Below are 25488 nucleotides of genomic sequence, written 5' to 3'. Positions count from 1 at the left end.
TCAGGAATGAGGAACACATTGCTTCATCATTCCTCTTCAGGGCAGTCGTCATCACCGCCTCCTATTAGTGTCATTATCGCCATGCCTGCGAGGTACACACACCAAGACACCACCACCATGAGAAAGACGGAGAACATACCAAGGCTACGATTGCCCCGCACAACAGTGATTGTCCTCTCAAAGCTGGTGCGGGGGGGCAGAGGTGGCGGCTGCTGCATGTCGTCATCGTCCATGTTGGTGAAGCGATGATGCAGCTGGTGTTCCAGAGAGAGAGAGAGAGTGACAAGGGGGCATGGGTGAGTGAGAGCATAAAAGTGTGTTTTCATGCTAGTGAACAATAATGCAGCACAGCTCCACTTTGAGTTCCACGCTAACAACGACAGTGTTAACAGATTTATATTCACCAACTTTTCAGTGTTCCAGTTTGGCACACTAGCAGTCTAACATCTTTTAAAACAACTAAACACAAAGTGAAGTGCAGGCTGATCGAAAGGTCAATAATTCTGCAGGTGTTTGGTGAATGTTTTGTCCTAGACACCAAATTTTTGTGGGTGATTCATCCAGTAAATGGGTGAAAAGTGACCTGCTGGTGGTGTTAATGACATAGTCACACAATTATCGAATCATCTGAATCTGTCATGATTGTTGGTATCAGACAGGTATTTAGGAAACTGCTTCTACTGGGGTTTTCCCACATAGCATCTCTAGGGTTTACAGATAATGGTCAGACAATGAGAAAATATACATATAAAAAATATAAAATAATATGAAATATAAATATAGGAGAGTGGCAGTTCTCCGTGTGAAAATGCCTTGTCAATAGGAGAGGTCAAAGGAGAATGGCCAAGCTGATAGGAAGGACAAAGCAACTCAAATAACCACCTATTTCAACCAAAGTATGCAAAAAAACATGAATGGACAACATTTTAAACCTTTGAGAAGATGGGCTTCTGCAGCAGAAGGCCACACTGGGTACCCCTCCTGTCAGCCAAGAACAGGAAACTGAGAGTTCAGTTCACATAGGTTCACCAACAGAAGACTGGAAACATGTTTCCTGGTCTAATGAGTCTCGATTTTTGCTTCGACATTCAGATGGCAGGGTCAGAATTTGGCATAAACATCACAAAAGGTCCACCCTGCCTTGATTAATTGAGATCTAACTGTATGGGGTATTTTTAGTACCAATTAAGCATCATTTAAAACTCACAGCCTGCCTGAGTATTATCACTAATCATGTCCATCCTTGATGACCACAGGGTAACCACCAATCCAACCTGGTACTAGAAAGGTTTACCGAATATAGCGTCTGTGAGTATATGTAGCACCTTTAATGGGACTCAGTTCAGTAAAGACACTTAATATGACTTATGACTTGTCAGAGAAGAAATGAAATGGACCCTTCACAGCCAACAACAGCAACACTTCAACAAGGAATTGTGTTGCAAAGATAACCTGGCACTGAAATGTGAAATTATCATTACCACTACCAGCATTCTTGTATGACACAGTAATTATTTCAAAGAGCTTTTACTGTAACTCTCTGTGGTTGAGGCCTTTGGAGTTACTCTTAAATGTAAAACACGCAGGAAGTTCGAGTTTTAATGTCCCCTCGGGCACTTCACAAAGAAAAACGGCAACAAAGACATCTTCTTTGAATCTTTACAGAAAGTAAAAGCAGCACTGAAGTTCTGAGGCTACCTTTTGCAACAAGCCCATCTTTGATGAAAACACTGACACTTGCTCCGAGTCTCTTGTGTGTGTATGCGTGAGCGTGAGACAAAACTGTATGTCCTTGTGTTCGACCATGTGCCAAAGCTGTGCAAGCAGTAAGCACTTTTCATTGAGAGGCAATTGTTGGTAATTAAGCAAAGTAGAGTACAAAAGGCCAGCTCAATAGGACTGAGCTGAGGCCACAATGCAGGAACAACTCTGTGACACCGAGTACTTTTCTCTATCCCCAACCCAGTAATACTGATACAGCCAGGTCTAATCTCCCCACTATAGAATGTGAATGAAGCGAACACACACTGACATGGTAATCTCCTTCAGAGCAGCTAAAATGGCTACCCACAGAATCTCAGGTTTGCATGGTAATGAGCAATGTTTCCTCTGTGACAGATTACAAGATCCAGACCACCGCAGTTTCGCTGTATGTGTCACTGCAAATATGCAAACACTATGCAAATACTGCAAATATGCAAATACTCATTGACAAGCATCCTGAGAGGATTTTGCTTATGATTATACAAAATATTATTAAGATCAAGGACCAAATAATACATTTTAAACTTTATTTAAAATTGTATTTAATCCAGATCTATGTACGGTACACAGAATACCAAGACAACCTGTTCTGCTTTCTGCTGACAAATAAATAAATGTACAAACAGCCCAAATATAGACAAATTCTACCTCTGTATTATTTTTCTACCTCATAAAGTGTGCAAAAAGTATTTATCAAGTACTGCCCAATGGCAGAAATATCATTTCATGACTGGTGCTAATTTTGTTTAGCTGAACATACCGTGTAACACAGCTGACTGGTGCTGTTGTCCTCTGAGTTTGAAGCGGTGGCGTTGACGTTAGCCTCGGCTGCTTCAGCTACCAGGCTGACCTGAGTGTGGCTGTCATTGTCGTCGCAGGAAGCCTGTGTGCTCCTCTCTGAGATGGGAGTTAAGCCACCGCACAGTTCCAGCTGAGAATACAATATTCAAAAGTTGAAATTTAGGACTTTGAGAAAATAAAGGCAAAAGTAGCTGTGTTGCTTTGAAAGTAAATTTGCATCGAAGCAAACAGGCTAAAGGGGGTGACTATAAATTAGACACCCTGTACTCCTCTCCCCTTCTCTCCATCTGTAGAGTGGTCGAGCATTGTGTTTATCTCTCAGCAGCATTAAAAATTCAGAAGGCCTGTAACTAGATTCTCTGTTCCTTGTTACTAAGCCACAGTCCACAACAAAAAGGAGAAGAAATAATGTGCTTATTAAGAGAAAACATACATGCAAGTAATGATCTTGCATATCTCTGCAAATTATAATACATTTTATTATACATCACCAAACTGATAAAGATTTAATGAAGTCATAACAGTAAAATAAAATATCTCTTGAACTGAAAGTATGTTTTGAATGTGCAATGTGTGATAATGAGTATGACTCAGAATACAAGCACCTAACCATGCAGCAGCCTCACAAACATTTGAGAACGTAAAGAGCTCAATGAATTTGAGTGTGGAACTGTAATGAGATGCCACCATTGCAACAAGTCAGTTTGTGAATTTTGTGCCCTCCTAGCTATTCCACGATCAACTGTAAGTGGTATTACTGCAAAGTGGAACGCTATACACAGTTACAGAGTGGGTTTGCCAGGTATTGAGACTCATATTGTGTAAAAGTCACCAAGGTTCAGCTGACTTAGTAATGCCAGAGTTCCAAACCAGCTTGTTCATTAACATCAGCACAAAAACTACGCGCTGGAAGCTTCATGCATGGGTTTCCATGGTCAAGTGGCTCCTGTAGGTGTGATGCTTCTGTGTTTAATCTATGCAGGTACATCGCAAACACAAACCTCCTAACATCCTCTCTAAAGATGTAAATACACCATGCGTGGATGCGGCATGCAATGATTATGATTGGTCCCTTCACTTTTCGTATAATGGACCATCATACACAAACATGCGGCCACCTGTGTAGGCTACACTAAAGACTCTGAATATAAATTAGCCATAATGTATAGGTGGCCCAATACTTTTTGTCTATATAGTGTATATGCCATGTAAGATGTACCATACCATTTATTATGGAAGGCAACATCTTACATGGCACACTGTTAAGTAAACTTCAGTATATTTAGACCGTTATGATAAATAATGTATAATAAAGTACTGTTAGTATTTGCAGGATTAGCTGTAGGTGATGTTCTAATAAACCGTTTATTCATTCACAGTTTACTTTTTACTTTATCACAGCATTCAGCATACAAGTTAGCTCCAATGCAATATTACGAAACATTTTTACGAATCAAAATTTTAAAATCTTCCAATATTGCTGTCATTTTTATATCAAATGATAGGGTATCAAACATTATGCACAGTATATATAAAAACAGGTTGACTACTTTGAGAGGCCCAACAGTAAAACCTTAGTTAGGCGTTTTACTTATTTTACATATTTTTATGTGTTTTGTATATCATCCTGGGCATAAACACAACGTGGGCACAAATATGAGGCAATCCTGAGAACAGACTATTGCTTTCCATGCAGTGTCATGTTGAACTAGACATTATAACCCAGGATTAAATTCAAAAAGCTTTAGTTTTGGCAGGTAGTATTTAACCTTGCTCCTGCGTTTAGCTTTATGTTTAAATCATATATATAATCAGCTTGCTGAAAATGATCACACTTTTCTTTCACTAAGTTTGCCGTTTGTAGTCTTTTCAATTGATATGCTTTTAAATATACTTAAGATTAAATGCCCTATATTTCATTAATCATTTACTGTTTTACAGGGCACAGGGGTGTACTTGAATTTTTATGTATACTGTACAGTGATAAAAATCATAAAACCTCATGATTTATCTGCACATACCGGCAGGGGTTTGGCAACACCAATGCGGACAGCGCCATAGCCTGTGGACTTTAGGACATGCACAGCATAATCCAGGCTGGAGCCTTCTAGGTCAGTTTCATTGACAAACATGAGCCGGTCCCCAGGAAGGAGGCGACCGTCCCGATCGGCTACACCTCCAGGCACCAAAGACCGGATTACCAGAACTGTTTTAGAGGCATCTTCTGGATCCTAGAGTTAAACAGAAAGAAGAAAGATTTGCTTAAATATGCACAGAAAATTCAAGTTAAAACGAGAAAAATGAGAATGAGAAGATGAGGCGTGAATGCAGGTAAACAAAGTGACGAGGGCTTAATTAACACATGAAAAGCAAAAGCATTGGTTAGCTTCACAGAAGGGAAACCAGCTACAGTTGCTTTTTCTTTATAGCTTGAAAGCTTTTGAAAGGATTGATTTTTTGTTGTGTAAAAAGGTTTCATTATCTAACATTTAAATAGAAACCGTCAGGGCACTTCAATATGACGGTGATTTAGAGTACAAAAACACAAAATACAAAAATCTTCCCTACAGGATACAGAAGTCAACTCTTCCATTTTCTTAGTATTCACTGAGAAACTCGAACACTGATATTCTTAGACTGCAGCCTATTACAGCCAGTTCTATTTGTAGAAAGGCTCAGAGGCATGTCTCTGACCTGATAGTCCAGGATACTGAAGCCCAGGCCCGACTCTCCTTTCTCCAGCTCGACCACCTGAGCCTCTCTCTCCCACATGGCCAAAGGAGGTGACATGGGGGGCACGCCACGCTTGGTGATGTCCTCAGCTGTAGGACAGGGAATGACACAACCCTGGTCCAACTGGAACAAACAGAAAGAAGAGAGAGAGAACACAAAATGTAGAATGATTTACAGCAGTAGAGCACATCAGCGGTATTTCAGAGTTTCTTTTTACATGCTGATCTACTGTTATTCATGCTGTTTTCAAGCTAAAGGATTTCAATATTAAATCTACTCCTCTCAGTTTACCACCTCTTCAGGCTGTCCCTACCTTATCATTGAACCCAGCCAGCAGCTCTTTCAGGCTGAGACAGACATCATCATCGTCTTCCTCATCACTGTTGGGAACTGAAGGGGGTATAATGCGAGCGCACGCAAGGTATACGTGCACTGGCAGCTCCTTCAAAATACTGACCACCTCCTTGTGCGTCTCTCCGATAAGAGGAATTCCATTCACCTGCCAGCAAGATACATAAAAATTACACATTATTTCAAAAATACACGTTCTCGTAGTCAGGGATTGGTTGAGTCGTGTTTGTAGCTTTTAAAAAAATGTGCTCTTTACTGTGCTGTGTACCCAAGGTTAAAGATGCTGTGTGTGAAAATGTTTTCCCATAAAGCGCTGGCTGCAAATCATCTGACGTTTGTGTATATCCCTAACTCCGTTTCTCTCTGAATGTGTGTGAGCATACTTGGCTGAAAATTCTGTTTTGTGGATCAAGGAGAAATTGCTGGCTGCAGTACATCGAGTCACAGCAGAAACAATTAAAGCTGGAAGCAATAACCCAACCGGGTGAAGCTCATTTAAAAACAGAGATGAACAATGGCTTTGGCATCACTTAAGCCATGTGAAGGAGATCAAAGGGTCGAGCTGCGTCACAGATGTCGGTTTGTCCCCACAAAGATATGAAAGACAATCTGGAGTGTGTCTTTAAAGCGAGTAAAGCAGCTATAATTCATCCAAGAGTTCATCCGACTGCTCATCACAATGAGTGATACATGTGAGTGAACCTGTCCCCAAAGAAGTGGATGTGTCGTGTTTGGGTTTACATTTTTGTTTTAATTCCTAGATTCATTCCTTTTTTCTTTTTTTTAATGTGTTTGCCTTCCCCCCCAATTTGTTCCAGATTGCAGGTTTCCCCAAGTCCAAGTCTGAGTTAATTAACCCTGAGATGGGAAACTCAAAAGTTTCAGGCAGCTGATCAATCAACTCTATGTTGATCCAGATTTATGTGGGTGTGTGAGTAATGAAAGACAAAAACAAAAAACCCTCATCAGTGAAGGTCTGATGGCATGTTTTACTATGGCAACATGCAAAGAAAGAGTAGTGAAGTTAGACTGTGACATTTATCTTAAGGAGAAAGGAGTTAATAAGTTATATTGATTAGATTTTAGCCAGTATAGGTCCATCAGTTAAACATTTCTTCACTTTTCTTAATGGATGACATTGCTGAAATCCTTCTTGAATCCTACTGTAGATTACATTTAATACATGCTTTTTTAATTGATCTATTTAGCAGTAACCTGATGAGGATAAAATGCAAGTGGCAGCAGCTGACAGTGAAAAACACTGTGGCACTGATACTAGTGTTAGTCTAGTGCCTGGTTGCACTTGCTGCTGATTGGACAGGAGCCTGCCAGTCCAACCCAGCAATCAGGGCATCCACGTGGTTGCTGAAGTATTTGCCATAGATGTGAACGGCAATATAATGTGAGCAGGTGGCCTTCAATGCTTTTTGATTTAGTTTATGTATGATACAAGCAGAAACTCGAATGATACAGTTTAAGGTTGGATGCAGATACTAGGTACCGTTAATGTTCAAGGTGCTTGTTACTGCCTGAGGCTGAGACAGGTTTCACACACACACACACACACACACACACACGCACACACACACACACACACACTTTAGTTGTCCTTTTGTTTAGAGACATTAGAGAAAAAGATGTGGTTGACCTGTATTTTATTTTGGGCAGAGAGTTGATTGTGTTTACTTTCTATTTTCTTTTGCTGATCTGGAAACACCTATAGACCATGTTGTCCCTGTAGTTTGTTTCCAAGTCATTTTTTGATTTTATATCTTGTGGTTGAGCAATAAATATCCTTAGTGAAACTGACAACATGTGGTTCTGTGTCGCTTCTCTCCAATCCAGCTGAGCCATAGCGGCCATAAAAGAAGGTGGTGGTATTCCTAATGTCTTGCCCACGATTTTCAGAAAACACTTTTAAAAGTAATGCAATTCACTACATCCATACTACACACCGTGACCTTATAAAACAGCTGGTGAGTGTATGTTATCATTACCATTTTATTAACAATGTGTAGAAATGAAACAATCGACCAGCGCAGCAACATTTACAGTGCTCTCTGTTCTGACTGGTGATTGGCTGGTCAGCCAATCACCAGAAGGCTTCACCAGAGGCTTCACCAGAAGCCTTGGTAAAAAACATGGACGAAGCTTATTGGTTTGAAAAATTAAACCATTGCAGAAGTGCCTAAAGCCTGCATTCTATATGAGGGTCACCAGGTGGTGATAGCTATGGTTTCACGATACTTCCGGACCAACAGAAGTCGGTGGGAAAATGGTTGTCAAGATTTGACTTTTATAAACACTTTTGTGATGAGTTTATAAGCTCAATAACTTGGTCATATTATTTTTTTAAATGGAAGATTATCTGTGGTATGAAACCATATGATATGAAAACATATCAATGATGGAACCTTATATAATAAGTAATCCAAAAATAACTCACAGATGTGACAAATCAATCAGTTCCACACAGATCGTATTATAACCTAGTTTGCATAATCTCATATTGTTATCAAATGAGAAAATGATGAGTTCCACATACGGAGGCTGAAAGGGCCTGAAGTATCAGAGTTACCTCTAATATCTGGTCTCCTATGAAGATCTTGCCACTTTGGCCGACGGGCCCCTCAGGTAAGATGGAACACAGATAGTGATGCCCTGCCCGAGCCTCCAGACTGATGCCCAGACCGCTTGTCTCACTGAATCGCTCCAGCTGGCACACCTAAAACAAGTGGAGATTGGGGAAAATAGAAACAAAGAAAGCTACGTTTAGTGGGTAAGTCTGACGGAGAAGACGTTTGAGCATTGTTACATCAAAAAAACTGTGATTTTTCAATGGTTGTTTTTCTTTGTACTGATGCACAAATATTCACAAACATAAAATACACGTTTTTATATTCAATTTATTCACGTGAGAGTTACTCAGCATTACAGTGACACTTACAACCACTTCATATCGCGGCCCCACTGCTTGCTGCCACCTCTTTCTCAGGTTTTCCTCCTCAGCTGGAGTCAGTTTCACATCTGTAAAATGTGCACACACAGAAAATCTGCCTCACACCACATATGTAGAGATATATGAACCCAGGCACATACACACCAATTCAAATCACCCCAAGCCCCCAGATGACTCAATCAATAAATAATGGGATCCTATATGAAAGAATCCACTTGGCTGTATTATAGAGAGATGACAGCATCATTCTCCTTGTGGCAAAGCAGGATGTCAACATACACCCACAGCTCAGGCACATAGGATGTGCATATTCACATGCACCATCTTGTGATTTCTTGGCAAACCAATGTTTTCTCATTCATCTAATAAAGCCTCACAGCAATCAGGGCTTATTTAACTGTGCTCTCTAATCAAGCCCAAAAATTCTTGTCTAAATAAAGCCATATATACAGGCGGGGTGAGAGACAAATCATCTGGAATTAGCTGAATGAGTTGGATAAACACATGATTGCACAATACTATAAATAGACTCCCATCAAAGAGCACGCTTCACTGGCACATTGCTGTTCCCTGAGTCCAATCAGCATATCACACCAAGTCCCATGATCTAGTTCCAGACTGCAGTGCAGTATGGGAAGCGGAGCTTACTGTTTTTGGAATCGTGTCTGGGTCGTCTGCTGGCGTATGCTGCTCTCCTGGAGATTTCACGCAGAGAGCAAATGCCTGGGAGACGTTTGAGCACACGTGCAGGGATCCAAACAGACATAACACACAAACACACAAAAGAAAAGGTCTGTTTTTCCCCAGCAATCAAGCAAGCAAGTTCAACATCAGTACAGAGATTCAATATCATATTCCGATCCAATATTACAAAGTTAATTAGGTCACAGTTTAACTCAACTATGAAGGTAGCACAAGATAATCAATGATCCTTTGAATTATAGATTAATAATCAACACGTTCTTGAGTTTCTCGGGTACAACAAAAATGATTCGACCATGACACCACTGAGCCAATGTGTTTCCCCTTCACAAATCACCTGTCTCCTGAATCTTGTTGAGGCCCCATTTGTAGGGATTCCCTTCATGGAAGCTGTGGGAGTGTCTGAGGCGCTGCAGAGGAGGAACTGGAGGCAGGATGTTACTAAGACGGACGGCTTTTCTCAGCAACTTAAGTCTGACCAATGGACCTGTCCTCCTCAGCACTTCCATGGCACGCTGTTCACTGCAGCCCTGCAGGCTCACCCCATCGACCTGAGTCAGGTGACAAAAGATGTGGATGGAGTAGACCGTATAGATGTACACAACTACAAGTAGATTTAATGTCAGTGTAGGTTAAAAGAGAGAGAGAAAGAGAAGCTCACAGACAAGATGATGTCTCCAACGTGTATGCGTCCATCTTGATCAGCAGTGCTGCCTTTTACTATGCTCTTCACCATCACGCCGGCACTGTATACTGAGGAAAGAACAATATATGAAATATATAAAATCTGAAATGAAACTGAGAAGTGATTGCATAAATGTGGCACTGTATTTTTATTTTTTATTGGATAAAGATGAAACTTACCTGAGTTTAGGTCACCCACATAGCTAGAGATAGTGAATCCCAGGCCCCGATTGTTCTTAGTGAACTGCACACTGAACTCATAGTCATCATTCAAGTCACTGACCTGGAAAGAAGTCCAGAAGAAAAAAAACCCATAATTACCACCTTGCAGTTGTATGCCTTCACCAACCAGTCAAGATGACATTTGCAACCACGTCTGTCCAGACTTATACAGCCTAATATATAGCGTGATATTTAAAGGAGTTTAATAGGTGGGCACCAAAGATTAGTGTCATGATATGGTCACAACCTCATCTTCTGTTCCTAAGTTACAGCACAGCAGACAGGAAAAGTGTTTTCAAAGAGCATTTTTATATCAAAGTGACGTTCACTTTCAGCCCTTTGGTAATACATTCAAATCTCATCATCATTTTACCCTATTGCACATGTGAGTGATATTTTGTCAGAATTAGCATATTAATTTTTGAGCTATAGCCAGATGACCTATTTTAAATCAGTTCAGAATTGAATTATAAAAATTTGTGCATGACGTAAAGAAATTACAGATTTTCCGAACACATTACAATCATCAATTTGGGATGGACATGAGAAGACACGGAGAAACTGCCCTTTGACCATTACATCTATTATATGCCTATTCAGGTCTTCCTTGAGTCCACGTACTAAAGGAAGAAGGGACAGAATATCCGAAAACATCAGCCTCCCTGGCACAGATGCATAAAGATATTTGGGCTGGAAGAATATTTGATTCCCCATTTAAATCACTGAGTAATCAATTAGATTTGAATTACACTGTAATATTTTTGATACCCCTCCCCTCCCACCCCTTCTCTTCCACACACACACATACACACACACCCACCATGCCATCCAAGTTTTCCTGGTTAAAGACAGGGGAGGAACAGTGGTTGTCCTTAGGACTATCCCGAGCAATGAGCAATTTCACCCTGGTACCAGCATTTCGCAGCACCTAGGCCAGGCAAGCATAAATGAATAAGATGAAATGAAAAACCAGTTAAAAGTCACGTATTCTCAAACAGAGAAACCGCAAAAACAGATTAAACAATGATTTAATCACCAATTTCACGAAGCGTTATTATAATTTGAAATTACGCCTCACCTGTGCCACCTGCTCGCTGTTCATGCCCGCCAAATCCGTATCGCCAATGCGCAGGATCTGATCTCCGCTGTGCAGGCGCTTATCCTGATGAGCACAAGAAACTTGTTTTGATAACAATGCTTGGCTAAAAACACGGATCCAACACTGTGCTGATTGAACCATTTTATTTGTGTACAAATTAGATAAATGAGACATAAAGGACTAATAGTTCATTAATTGATCATAAGAGGATTCATTTGTATTATCGAACAAGATCCAAGCTAGCGGTTCCCCTCTGCTTCTCCTCTTTCTAATCTTTTTATACCTTACAGTTTTATGTATTTGCATACAACTCTAAGGTGGTATTTATGGTTCTTTCTATGCTTCTTTCCAGGTCAGTGACTTGAATTATGAGTAGGCTAACCAAAGCTTGACTCTCCATTTGATTAGTCTTCTCATCTAAGTAATGGTGAAAATAAAAACAAGAAAGGAAAGAAAAAGGAATTTTTTTGTGTAAATGGCTATGTAAACTTTAGCTATGTGATTCAGTCACAGGCTCACTTACCCTTCCAGCAGCTCCTCCAGGGAGAATGGTCTTGACCATGACTCCTGTGCTCCGTCCTCCTATGATGCCAAAACCAAGTCCTTTCCCATCATTGGTCAGCTCTATCATCTCCACATGACGCCTCTAACAGGGCACAGGTTACAATAAGTGGGAGGGAGACAGAAAAGGGGGAGTGAATAAATAATTTCTCATTAAATGCTTGAAAAAGGAGAAGAGTATTAGGTGTTTCATTCAGTTATTTTTTACATACATAAGAGATACAAAAGTATTATGACTTTCTGTACCTCGTGTGCAAAAGCAGAAAGGTTTCTCCCCATTGACATGGTACGGGAGATCCGAGGTGGAGTGCAGTACTAAAAGAAATGCCGCGTGTTAAATAAAAGCAAACTGGAATTATATTAAGTGAACTGAGAAGTCTTCTTATGATCAGATAAGACTCTCATTTGATGATAGCCAACTGGGCCTGACGTACAAAATGCAAAGAGATATTCTCTAATGTGAAATGTGACATTTCAAATAGTAATGTGCTCATTTTTACAACAGAATAAAAGAAATTATTTGATTGATTCGTAGTCTGTGCATGTTGAAAATAAAAGACTCCCTAATGCTAAACTACTCCTGAGTGACCTCTCTTTTATCGTGGCTATTTTTATATACCTGAGATTCAGTTGGAACATTGTTATCTGGGTAGATGTCTGAGAAGGACAACTCCTGTGAGCCATGAGAGGAGATGCTGCCGTCCCTGCCAGAGCTGGGCCTTCTGTTCTCCACGGCCCATGTGTACGAGTCACTGTGGCTCAGCGTCTTTGTGCCCAGTGCTTCACCCTGGCATGGGCCACAGTTCATGGACACGGACTTGGAAATGCCCTTCCCCTGGTTAGATTTACAGAACAGGAAGGAAGGGTTTAAATTGAATGCATGAAGCAACAGAAGAGAATGCATATAGAAGAGATGGATTGGGTGGAGTGCATGGAGAGAGGATATATAAGAGAAGGATACAAGGGAAAGAAGGAAAAAAAGATGGGTGACAAGAAGATGGGTAACGGGGTTGACACAAGTTGAAGAATGGAGACGTGCAGTCAGAGAGGAACAGGGTGATGGTAAGAGAGCGATGGAGGCAAATTAAAAAGCATAGAGCAATTGAGAAAGGAGGCCAATGTGAGACAATGGAGAAAGATGTGAGAAGGAGAAGAGGGAGAGAGAAGAATGGGTTGGGTGGGGGTGGGGTTAATGTGTGTTAACTGAAAGGGAAAAAAATACAGAAAGATGTAAAATGGAGCAGAGAGGGAAAAGATTGCAGAGTGGAAACTTAAGGATCTGAGATAAAGGCTTCTTTTCAATACCACATAACCACAAAAGTGTTCTCTTTTGTCTGCAAGGTTTTCTGTTTCAGAGTTTAAAAGCAAGTTTCAGTGGGTGCCTATTTGTGATTTGTATTCCAGCCTAACAATTTTGACACCTGTTGAAATGGCAGAAAGAGCGTTAAACAGAGAACGCTTTAAAAAAATATACCAACAGGAAACTTTACCCTCACATTCCAAATGCTATGCATAAAAAAAGAAATGTGCAAAGAATCCCAACTAATAAAAACCATGTCAGCGTCTGTCCTGTTAAAAATATCTAGAGATCTTTGACACACTCCAGTGCCGCGCTTCCCAGAATGCAAAGATGCCAGAACGCTACAAGCCCAAACCACATGGCAATCTAATATTCCCTGTGTGTTTAAACTTTGCCTATTAGAGGATGTCACAACTGGTAGACACCAAATGAGTACGCAGATACATGCGCCATGGAAGTGCAGGATTGTATGCATAAAAACTCTTGGATGAGTAGCATCCAGAGCTGCATACCTCACAACTCAAACACACACACACACACACACACACACAAACAGACACACACATCAGCTCAAAACTTATGACAATGTTACAGACGACTTCTGTAAACTCTTCAACATGATATATCCACTTCTTCCCTCCTCCTCCCCTCTCTCCCTCTTTCTCAGGGCTTTAGTGGTAAGCTTAGGTAAGCTGATTACTCATCCAGTCTGGTTCCTGCATTCAGTATTTTGGGAATGATTCCGGGCTCCTTCCTCACCATTCAAACGTACCAAACGCCCACACATTCTGGCTTTTCGCTATACCTTCGCCGCAGGCTTCTGTTGAGCTTGCTGTAAGCTCAGTATATGAAGGAACAGTGGGCTCTGCAGGACAGTCTTCAGCAGGGATAGTTTCTCCTGAGTGGGGGCCTCTCCTCTTTCCTTCAATTTGGCTTGCAGTCTCTCCACCGCCGCCAAGGCACACTGGGTATCTGCGAAGAAATTGTAGATTATTTGTGTCATTCAGAAACAGGATTTATCCCATTTGGCTTTGCATTAGTTTTCGCATGCTGTGGCAGCTGCTGAGACCGTGACACAAAGCCAGGTATTTGATATTAAGCTATTAAATGTCAACACTTACTAGTACCGGTGGGAAAGTAAAAGAGTAAACAATAAAAACAACTGTGCTTTCGAGGTTCGAGTGCTTGTCTGAAAAAAGAAAAATCCATGAACCAAGGCTGCCACAGTGTGAGTTATTTTGATTTAAAATCTGTGGCTTGATATGGAGGCAGAAACTGAAGTAAAGTGATTACACACACACAAAAAAAAACCAAAAACCTATACTTCATCATACTAAAGGAGGCGTTCGACAACACCGCAGAGCGAACGCAAAACGATGAAGCGTTTCATCAGGTCATACTGCCCTTGTTTATTTAGCTGAGTAGCAGCTGATGACCACAAGCCACAACTGCAGTAATTGTACTTGGCAGAAGGTTAAAACCCCGTAACTCTTCACCGCAAAGTTTTGACTACTGACCAGATTGTGAGTTCTTTCGCCACCTGCACGTGTAACTGTTCCCTTACCTTCTGGCTGAAGCAGACATGCCTGACACCTTGATTGTAAGACCTTGATGAGGGCAGTGGTGTGCAGTCTGACAGCGGTAACTGAGAGTGCTCTACATCTTCAGCTGTTTGAATTCACTTACCTATGATTTCCATCGTTGCCTCACGGATCAGTATGAGTGAAAATTTCCTCCCACTTCTTCCCTCAGTTAAATGTCATACTTGTCTGTTTGAAAACTGCAAGATGAATAAAAACAAAGGTGATTGTGCAGATTTTTTAATACGTTCTTTTTCACATTTTTAATGAAACTGGAAGGGATGAATGCATAAGATGATTTCAATAAAGTTTAGTAAATTATGAATCCTGTAACAATGTAATATTACTTCATAGTGTCTTTTTACACCTGTTCAGCACCATGTATCATTTTTACCCTACGTCTTGTAGGCCCGTGCCATGCTTGTTTGCAAGCGCCTTGCTTGTCACCTAATGCTCTTTAGCGGGATTTAAATCTTTTCCAAAAGGCTTTATCGACCAATGATGCTAATTAACAGCGACACATAGCCTCCATCATTCTGACTTGAGGAGGGGAGGAGGGGGGGCAGTCTGTATGGCTTCGAAGCATGATACCAGTGGCATGATTTGATTTGCAAAACGATCGACTAGAAATGACAACGACTCATCTTAAATCTAATTAGAAGCCATTGATAGGCAAGAGGGGTATGCGCAGTAATACATACCCTTCACGGCACGGTAATTAAATCTTTAGCTTGTCCCTGCTGATATTAAAGCAATGCTGACAGCTTCCAAATATTACTAAAATATATTAGAGATTAATGGTTTACAGTAGAATTACACGTCCCCATTAGCAGTTCACCTGATGTTTAATCGAAAAGACTGGTAATTTCTATTTATTTATTTATTTTTAAATTTCTAATCCATAGCACTGAAACGCCATGTGCAGAAAGCTTCATCTCACCTCCATTGCAGCGCCTGTGGACGATCAACAGGTCCCCACTGAGCTCCAAGCACAGCACACACACCACTTTCGAGAGTACACGGGGCAGATTTGCCTTTGCCGAGTAGAAGAAATGAGTCTGTCCTAATAGAATAAGTCATAACAGCTTATTGAGAGACGGGAAAATGTCAAGAAGCGAGCTCTGGGCTTTATTTTCCTGCATTGTGTCCGCAGCTTGTGAGCGCTCCGTGCAGTGCGCATGTCACACCCTCTGATCTTCAGGCGCACAGGGCTCATCCCTACTGATAAAGAGCTAGCCATCAGTAATCCCGTAGCCACAGGTGGGAAGTAATTAAGTTAGGCACTCAGTACAAATTTGAGTATTTATGTTTTCTGCTACTTTCTACGCTATTAGCTTTATTAGACTTTCTTTGACAGCTTTAGCTTCTGGTTACTTCTAAGATGAAGATTTTACACAAGCTAACAAGTTTTAATTTTTTGTTTAATTATTAAGTGATGACTTCTATATGACATAACAGGATTTTCAAATACAACACACTTTTTTTGGCATCGCAGAAACAAAGCGGTATGTGGCCTCAGTTACATTCTGGATGTGTGTGAGGCTGTTTTTCAGTTTTTAACAGATCCAATGAGATATCTCGCCAAAAATGACCGGAAACAGCGTTTTTGAACGCCGTTTTCCTCCTTTTGACTTCCTGTCATCATCTCAAGAACCCTCAGTATCTGTGTCCTGTCCCTGTAGGCTACGTAAATCTGTTTATGGGGAGCTTGAAATCGTTATCACACGCTTATTAATAACATCATGATGTTACATACAGTAAATTTGTTAGAAGAACCAAACCACAGGCTTTCCCCCCAAACCTATAGTATCTACTTTACTACTTTAACCACGTTTTCATCTCGTAGCTGTTTTTCTGTCGCGCTTTTCATTCATATAGAAATGTTACGATAATGCGTTACTTTAATTTAATGTTACCTTAATTTAGTAATGTATTTACATTTTTATGCTACTACTTTTCCTTATGCAAAGAATCTAATATACATCTTTGTCGTTGCTTTCAGCACATTTCAGTAGGGCACTTTGAGAAAATGATGGTTGACGTTGTTGGAAACAAATTGGCGTATTTATTTCGCAGTTTATGTGGGCCTATGCGCCTTTGTTAAGCAGGCCGTGGACATTAACCATATTTGCTTCAATTAATAAAGTTGTTTTTATTTTAATTTAATACATTTACAAATTTATTTGTAGTTCATTTTAATAAGTTTTTGCTGTGCCAAAAAATGTCAGGTTTTCCGCTACAGGGAAAACCCGTTCAGACTGATCTGTAAACCCCCCAACTCACAGCCTGACTTTCTGCAGGCATATGGATAACTTATGTAGGTCACCGGAGCAAAATCATTTAATGGGTTCCAGGGTGCGATTAGCAGAAACCAGCCCTGTGGTTTCCCCCTTTGTCCCTCTTGATTAGCTATCAATGTGGAATTTGTGGGAACGCTTACGTGTTCTCACACGGCAGGTGGAGCTCTAGGTCCAGATATTTAGGAGTCAGATCCAGTTCCTTGTTTTCCACCGCACACCCTAGTTCACGTCTCCCTATTTCTCTCCCTGCATCCCCAAGGCAAGAATCATCACCCTCTCCCCAGCCCTCCATCCACCCTGCTCCCCGCCCGCCTGCAACGCAACGCTCCTCGCGCCGGGCTGCGCTCTGATCAACCGAGCATTCACCGCGCCTCCAAATTGGTTTGTCATTTCTGACCCCTCTCTCTCTCTGCGCCGACCACGGTCCTCTGCTCCGCTGCGCTCTGCGCCCGTGGACTTCAGCAGAAGTCACTCTGAACATAAAGGCAGCCGAGAAAGATAAAAAAGAGAGAGGGAGGGAGGGAGGAAGGGATACAGACAGACGGATAGAGAGCGGGAGAGACAGAGATACGCCTCTGTCCTCCTCCGGCGCTCCGCTGGACTCAGTGCGTTTGGACGGACGGACGGACGTGATACCTCCTACTGTGCGAGCGCTGATCGGGATACTAAGCACGCAGCTATTGGTTTGTTACACCCTCGGCTTCTTTATTTCCATTCCCTCTTTCAGGAACACTTGCCAATGTCATTCTGCAGCCGCGAGAATTAACTAGAGCCGGAGTCGAGGTACAAACCAGCCACTGAAATTTATCGACTAGGAAGATACGTTTGTACACAAGAATTGCGTTCTGGTGACTGTATAGAGCGAAGAAGGAGAAGAAGAAGAAAGGTTATTCCCGACTCTTCTCTGCGCTGGATGTGTAAGCTATACATGCGCCTATACTGCTGCGACTGGCGATAAGGTAAGAGCCCGCTCTGTGTACCGACACAAATGATGGGAATTTTTTCCAGACATCACTGGTAAACGTCTTGGCTTTATGTCAACCCGTGTCACTGAAATGCTCTGAAAGCGCTGACTTTGGATGTTACTGGTGCCCATGGGAATGTGGCCTGCCATTATTGTACTTACGGGGCGCGGAAACTGGCCTTAATGGACGATTGGGTAAAATGTAATATAGTGCCAGCATTTGTACAGATGATGGTCCAGAGGCTTGTGGCTGCATGGGCGTCGCTGGGATGTGAGACGTCGCTGAAGCGAAGTAATAAGCAGTGATACCCGTAACCGCTCCGGAATATAATCAATGCAATCACATTATCCCATGACGGCTTCTCGGCCAGGGTGTACACATAATTATTATTCTGTAGCCGCAAGTACCTGCCTCACTGCAGGGCGCAATGACAAATCACATGCTCTGGCATGATAGATGACAGACAGACCAAGTGTTCACCTCATCAGTATTTCCTCTCCTATTTTATGTGGTTGTCATTTGAGTACAGCTAGAGCTTATTTGGGGGCTGTGCTGGTTTGATCAACCGCAGTCTGAAATCCAGAGTAAATCCATTGGCTTTGTAAGAGAAGGAATATCCAGCAGGCCAGTGCACCTCAGGATACGTCAATCATGCGGATATATGAGTGAAAGCCTTGGCTCTTATTTACAGAAGAGGCGTCCGGGGTTGCAGATGACCTTGATGTGAAACTGTGAAGGCGGCAGAATCCTTCGATGTTGACCTCACGCTGAAAAAATACATTTAAAAAATATATATAAATATTAACTTGTGTCAGATTCGTGTGACCGCAGACATGTACTCTCCCTAAGAAAAATGAAGTAGTAACATAGCCTAACCCTTAAAAGAAAAAAAAGCCACACTGATAATAAACAACATGGTTCATTGTAAGTTGTCTGCCTCCCAAATACTTGCAGGTGTCTGACAGTTAAAACAGCCTTAATAGTCATTTGCGTTCTGTGTCTGCTTGGGTAGCTGTAGGCTCGCCCTTTTGACTTTCAGCACCCAAATGGTCATCAGCAAAGAGATTCAGTGTAAACTCTTTGTGTGGATCTCAGTGTTTAAACAAAGGGTGGATAAAGTGTAGGTTGCTGGTTGACGCTGTGTTGAGTCAGTGCTGCGGCTGAGATAGGTGTCTCAACAGAATCCACCAAGCAGGTGAGCAATAGTCAGCGTTGGATGATGTGCATCTGTCTACAGTGAAGAAATTTTTGCCATTCTATCTGTTAAAGGAAAGGTCTGTCTCCAGGACGCTCAAGAACTGTGAATGTTGTGGATATCATTAATATTTCTGCTTATATCCAAGTGTTATCACAGTTCTTTGCTTTGCTTTTATAGACTAAAGTGATTATTTGTTTTACAGTAAATATTCATCAAACTGTTGTAAGAATATAGCTTTCTTTTCAAATATTGCAGTTTATTGTCGGTGTCTGCTAAGCTTTCATTGTTTGTTTTCAGATTAGTTGTAAAACAGTGCAGAAAGATGGGGACTCAGTAGTGTTTACCTGTCCAAAATCACACCTGCTGCGGGGGATGCTTTTGGTTTACTTTTCTGACGGTCTCAGTCTGCCTCTCTGGAGAGAGAGCCACATCACACTGTGAATGCGAGATGTGTCAAAGAGCATCTTAGGTCACGTTCAGTAATGGCACTCACGCAGCACTGATGTTGTGAAGCACCTGAAGCTGTTTAATGTGCAACCGCAGCAATCAAGCATTCTGCTGACTGTGGGTCTATCTGTCTTCTTTTAATTAGGTCACAGATTCCTTTCTGTTTAGATGCACAAGACATACAAAGCTCCTTGCTGGGGAAAACATGGAATGAATTAGGAGGGTTGTGCTAATTTGGTTTGTTCTGCTTGAATGACCAGGGCCTCACTTTCTTTGTTTGGCACTGTTACCGTAACACAATATTTGATTTAGATTTGGAAGGCTCCAATAACAGTGTCTCACCCTGTAATGGAAGCAGCCTGTAATTTAAATAAGGGATCGTATGTTAAGCATCTTCTGCTCATATGGAAACCTCGAGAAATGAAAACACAACTTGGCAGACAATATAATCTGTTGCAGACAGACAACAAGACACACAAATACACATGGGATTATTAAGACAAGCAGGCATATAATCAGTTTTGTAATAAGTGTTAGCATGCTTGCTTACTAAAGTCTCTATTTATATTGTCAAGGGTTAATAGAGAGTCTAACTTAAGCACTTGTGCAATTAATTCCATTTAGTAGGCATGCAGAATAAGATACTGATTTCCCCAGAAGCGTTTTAACAAGTGATTCTGCAAAAAAGAATCAGGTTCTTGGATTCGGCTCGCTATTTAGTTAATTTATGCATGGCAAAGTAAAGGTTTGTGTTAGAGAGCCTTGTAGATAGAAGGTGATGTTTATTATGCTCAGTGAGGTTGACAGCCAGCCTTCCTGCAGAAATAAACTGTCGCTTTCCTGGCTTAAGCTGTAAAAAATAACAACAAATCCTAACGCTGTAATAATAAAACATTATTTTCAATGATAACAGAACCATAGACTTTCAGCGCTCTGTTTCATAACGTGATGATGATTCACATTCCTGGTTTCAGCCCCACTTTGTGTGCTGAGCTTAACCTAATTCAAAAGCCCTTTCCTGCACTATACGACATCTCCCATTTTAAAACAATGAGACTAGGTCCTTGCTTGCCTTCCTCTGCCATCTAAACCTCTGGCCATGTGTTAACACATCCTTCCTCCTACCCTTTCCTTCCCTCAAACAATAACCCTAGTTTTCTGCATTTTGCACCAGACTACCAGCTCTCTTAATATGTGAAACACACCTCACATAACATTGAACCCTAACAGAGTTTCACCATGAGACGGGCCCACATAGTTACTTTGAGCTCTGATTAGATATGTGCTCTGAAAACGGGAAAGCTAATAGCAGACGACTGACTGTCAGATCTCAGAGCATTCACTGACTCGCTGCTGCTATGATCTCCTAGAATAGTCCCGCAGATATAAATGTCTTATTTTACCTAAAAAACTCTTGGAATATGTTCTGTTTGAACCACCACGGCTTATTATCTGCCTGTACCTTCAGGCTGAAAAAAGGCACACTGTTGGCCTGCTTGCTTATACAGTGTGTTATTATGTGTTATATAGTGTGTTAGTATGGCGCTGAAAGTGATACATTTTGTCATTCTGCTCAGTGGTTTTTGCATTGTTGAGCACTCTATTATAATCATACCATTAAACAGCATCAGCACTATGATGCAGAATCATCTAGTGATTGTAAAGCGCAGGCTACAAACAGATGATGCACATGGTTCACTGTAACTCACTGGGGTGAGGATATATTGATAATTCAGATATAGAGGATATATTTGTAAAGTTTGTGAAGAAAACCAGAATTAAATTAGAATTAATACGTATTATTTTTTGTTTAGATTTTTCTATTGAACAAAAATAATTAAAAAAAAATAGCTTTTGAATTCTGCACATTGTGTTTTCTTTTTGCTGATTTGATAGTGAAATAATGATTTTGGGCTTTTTGTAAGGTTTGGTCAGTTGAAATAAGGTGAGTGAATGAATACTTGGAAATAATACATGAAATAAATAATATCAGTGGGCTCAATAGATAGGAATCTTTATCCAAGTTATCCAAGTATACAATGAGACTAAAGCATGTACAATAAACAAGCATGATCTATGGTCATGAGAAAAATTCACCTTATGTTATCACTTTTGTTTACTTTTGAAAAGTTTTTTTTACTTTTCAAAAGAACTATATTTTTTTTATTTAATTAGGAGCTTTGAAAGACAAAGGAGAGTCTATAGCAGAATAGACAATATGTTCTTTGAAGCACCCCTGAACTATTTTAAAGGCTTGATTGCTTTGTTTTTAATCAAAGATTTTTCAAACAGACAAATCAAACAAGATCAAGGAACTTAGGTTGTGAAACATCTTACGTGGAATGAAAGCAGTTGAGAAATCAGTCGGTGCAAATGCGTTTTGAGAATGATTACACCTCCGTACAGGAAAAATTATTAAGCAATATTTTGATTGACTTAATATGAAAATAAAATGCCAAACACTATTTAGATCTAGCTTTTAAATTCAGGAAAATGTGTTTTCGTTTTTGCTAATTTGATAGTGAATTGATAAATTCTGATTTTTATTAAGTTTCAGTCAGCTGAAATAACGTCAGTGAATACTTGGAAATAATACGTGAAAGAAGAAATATTGATGGAATCATCTGGCAATACTTTTTATGGATGTTGCAGAGAAAGTGAGACCAGAACATATTGACAGGGAGAAAGTGTGATCCATGTTCAGGAGGAAATTTTCACCCAATGTTAATTCTTTTGTTTTCCTTTTTTAAATAAAACAACAAAGCAAAAAATTTTTTTTATTGAGTTAAGGGCTTTCACAGGACCCTCAGTAGTAGACACCCGGATATTCAGGGATTCAGGCATGATTCTTCGAAGCATCCCTTAAAACTTTGATTGCATTTTTAATTTTAATCAACAGCTTTTTTTCTTTTTTTTTTTGATAACAGACAAACAAGCCCAAGGACCTTAGGTTGTGAAATGCCTCACATGGTTTAAAAGTAATTGAGAAATCACTCAGTGTAAATCAGCTTTGAGAATGATTACCCCTCAGTAAATGAAAATTAATAAGCATTATTATCTAGTTTTTTAAATTCAGTTTCTCTTTGATTCTCTTTGCTAATATGATAGTGAATTAATAAATGCGGGTTTCCAGTATGTGGCGGTCACTTAAAATCAGGTCAGTGAATATCAGGAAACCAGAATCAGTGTTTTGACCATTTTCTTGCAGTTTCCAATCTCTATTTTCATACATAAAATATGTAACTTTGGTGGAATCATTAGTGAGGAAGCTTTATGAAAGCTGCATATAAAATGAGACCCCAACGTGTTGCAAAAGAGCCAGTTTGATTTATGTTCCAGGGTAAAAAAAAATCACCTGATATTATTGCTTTTATTATTTAAATTTTTATTGAGTTAGCAACTTTCAGAGACAGAGGAGGGTCAGTAGACACGTTGATAAAAAATCTGATGTTCTCTGTTGCACCTCTGAACCAATTTAAAGGTTTGATTGCATTTTGTTTTTAATCCAAGTTTCTTTTTAACAGACAAACAAACCCAAGGACCATAGGCTATGAAATGTCTCACACGGGATAAGTTACTGAGAAATCAATCAGTGTAAATCAGTTTTGAGAAAGGCTACCCCTCAGTAAAGGAAAATTAACATATTATCTAAGATATTTTTCAAGAAAAATGCCAAACATTGATATTTTGACTATTTTCTGGCAGTTTCCAGCTATTTTCATACATTAAATATGCATTATGGTAGAATCATTAGTTAGAAAGCTTTATGGGTGTTCCATTTAAAATGAGACTAGAATATGCTGAAAAACATCCAGTATGATTCATGTTCAAGAACCACGATGTTGCTGCTTTTCTTTTAATTTTCAGTTTTTATTAAGTTGATAACTTTCAGAGACACAGCAGGGTCACTCGTCGACATATGGATAAAAAATGATACGTTCTTTGATGCACCCCTGAACCATCCTTAAGGTTTGATTGCATTTTGTTTTTAATCAACAATTTTATAACAGACAAACAAGCCCAAGGACCTTGGGTTGTGAAAAGGCTCATGTGGGATAAAAATAATTGAGAAATCAATCAGTGTAAATCAATTTTAAGAATGATCACCCCTCAGCCATTTATTATGATAATATAAATTTGTGTTGTGGTGATGTTTTCTGGCTCTCCCCTACCTTCCAACCTTCCAAACATAAAAACTCCTAAAGAGATTGAATATTACATAAAATAGCCTACGCTTTCCATCATCGTTAAAATAATCTAAACAGGCTGATGGCTTGCACTGCACCATCTTTCCTTTTAACCAATCAATTTCAGGTGCTTAAGTGGGTAAAATCAATGTCAGATTTTACAGTTATGTTTCTTCAAAGCCAGATGTATATACATTTTTCTGACCAGTTGACTTTTTTGTCTTGTTTGTTGAGTCAGTGTAAAATTTATTTGAGACCCAACTTTTATGTTGTCATAATTGAGTTTTATTTAACATGGTTTTATTGGTTGCACACTATACTGCTGTCTTGAAGAGGAGAGAGGAGGCTGTTCATGGTACATTTATTCGGTTTGTGCACCATTATTATGGGTAACAGTCTGAAAAGTGTGTTTACAATGACTGGAAATTTAGTAACTCAAAGACTAGAAGAATAAAGAGAATTAATGTTTGTGTTTATGTCTTTGGGCTTTTTCTGCTTTACTCTCCAAATTTGATATAAGCCGGCAAACTACAGTTCTTTGAAAAGATAAGCACAGCCCTTGAAAGTTGTTGACTTTTTGAACGTATTTAGACAAGCAAACACTTGAAACAGTATTAATACATAAAATAATATGAAGATGATGCTTTCAGACAAATTAAACATAAACTTGACATATTAAATTTACTTTTAAAATGCATAGACATAGACATATCTAGATTTATCACACAAGGTTCAGGATCAGAATCAAGATTTCGGGTTAGATCCCAAGTCGACCGACCTCTAACATGTAGAGTCTGGTGTTATCTTTGTTATAGTGTCATCACTCACTTTTGCTGTCAGGAAGCTCATCTATAGCGATGTTAGAGTTTGTCCTGTGTACTGCAGCCCTAACAAATAGGTCCCAGCGGTGGAGTGTTTATGCTGAAAGAAACTTAGGCTCTCCAAGTAACTATTGATGTCAAAGCGGGTGTGTTGACGGTCATATTTTGCCTGTATATTCATTATTTTATGGTTTTCCCAAACTGGAAAGGCAGTTTACAACTATGTTCTCTGGACAGACAGAATTGTTTGTCCTTATTAGATTGCAGTAAGTAGTTCAACTATGAATTCTGCATTATATCAAAGACTGAAGATATGTCTGAAAGTTGAAGTTGAACAGGACAATGGAGAAATCAGCATGGCTTGCAAAGATGAAATTGAGTTTTATAGGATATTTATGATGTAATCAAACCCTTAAACATCTTTCAGACGTGGATGTATTTACTTTTTCTATGTAATGATATCTGTTGTGTGGTAAATTATTTTAAAAAACAGTATCGACATTATCTGGAAGAACTGAGTGAAAGATGCTAAAACCTTTGGTCATGTCAAACAAGTCGATAGCTTGCAATAAATGTCTATGACTAAGCTGTTGCTTTTTAAATGTGTCCACACCCCACCGATTTTTAAAAGCTTGCATTCACTATGAAGTTGTTATTATTATTCTACAAAGCGAGAGCTTGTCCTTCCAGTCTACGTATCTTCACACATTTCGTCTGTGTGCTTCACCTCCCTGTGCACCACTCAGAGCTGTCACCACTCAACAGAAATGCACACATACACATGAATTTCTTCCTGCAGATACTCTGAACACAC

General features: G+C 40.0%; 2 protein-coding genes across 4 annotated transcripts in view; one reads left to right on the top strand and one right to left on the bottom strand.

The window, feature by feature from the left end:
• si:dkey-92j12.5 (multiple PDZ domain protein) overlaps window positions 1-17160 on the bottom strand; it is a 44300-nt gene extending 27140 nt beyond the window's left edge. For all 3 annotated transcript variants that reach the window (XM_005456815.4, XM_019359823.2, XM_013275735.3), the window contains exons 1-19: window positions 15697-17160; window positions 14863-14956; window positions 13982-14148; window positions 12496-12711; window positions 12123-12191; window positions 11839-11961; window positions 11295-11378; window positions 11037-11144; window positions 10175-10277; window positions 9972-10063; window positions 9648-9861; window positions 9257-9331; window positions 8597-8676; window positions 8228-8374; window positions 5612-5797; window positions 5260-5421; window positions 4587-4796; window positions 2525-2695; window positions 140-254 (exon numbers count right to left, since the gene is read on the bottom strand). In XM_005456815.4, coding sequence (XP_005456872.1) covers window positions 140-254; window positions 2525-2695; window positions 4587-4796; window positions 5260-5421; window positions 5612-5797; window positions 8228-8374; window positions 8597-8676; window positions 9257-9331; window positions 9648-9861; window positions 9972-10063; window positions 10175-10277; window positions 11037-11144; window positions 11295-11378; window positions 11839-11961; window positions 12123-12191; window positions 12496-12711; window positions 13982-14148; window positions 14863-14875 — 2335 coding nt within the window. In that variant the 5' untranslated portion in view covers window positions 14876-14956; window positions 15697-17160. The remainder of the gene's footprint in view (window positions 1-139; window positions 255-2524; window positions 2696-4586; window positions 4797-5259; window positions 5422-5611; window positions 5798-8227; window positions 8375-8596; window positions 8677-9256; window positions 9332-9647; window positions 9862-9971; window positions 10064-10174; window positions 10278-11036; window positions 11145-11294; window positions 11379-11838; window positions 11962-12122; window positions 12192-12495; window positions 12712-13981; window positions 14149-14862; window positions 14957-15696) is intronic.
• Window positions 17161-17363: 203 nt separating this feature from the next.
• Window positions 17364-25488, top strand: part of adgrl3.1 (adhesion G protein-coupled receptor L3.1) — a 115365-nt gene continuing 107240 nt past the window's right edge. Inside the window, 1 exon segment of the mRNA XM_025907760.1 lies at window positions 17364-18015. The gene's annotated coding sequence lies outside the window, so the exon portion shown is untranslated.

This window comes from Oreochromis niloticus, linkage group LG6 (genome assembly GCF_001858045.2).
Source record: "Oreochromis niloticus isolate F11D_XX linkage group LG6, O_niloticus_UMD_NMBU, whole genome shotgun sequence".
In the NCBI taxonomy this organism is placed as follows: Eukaryota; Metazoa; Chordata; class Actinopteri; order Cichliformes; family Cichlidae; genus Oreochromis; species Oreochromis niloticus.
Note: the sequence above shows the minus strand (reverse complement) of the source record. Positions and strands in the feature narration are given on the sequence as shown.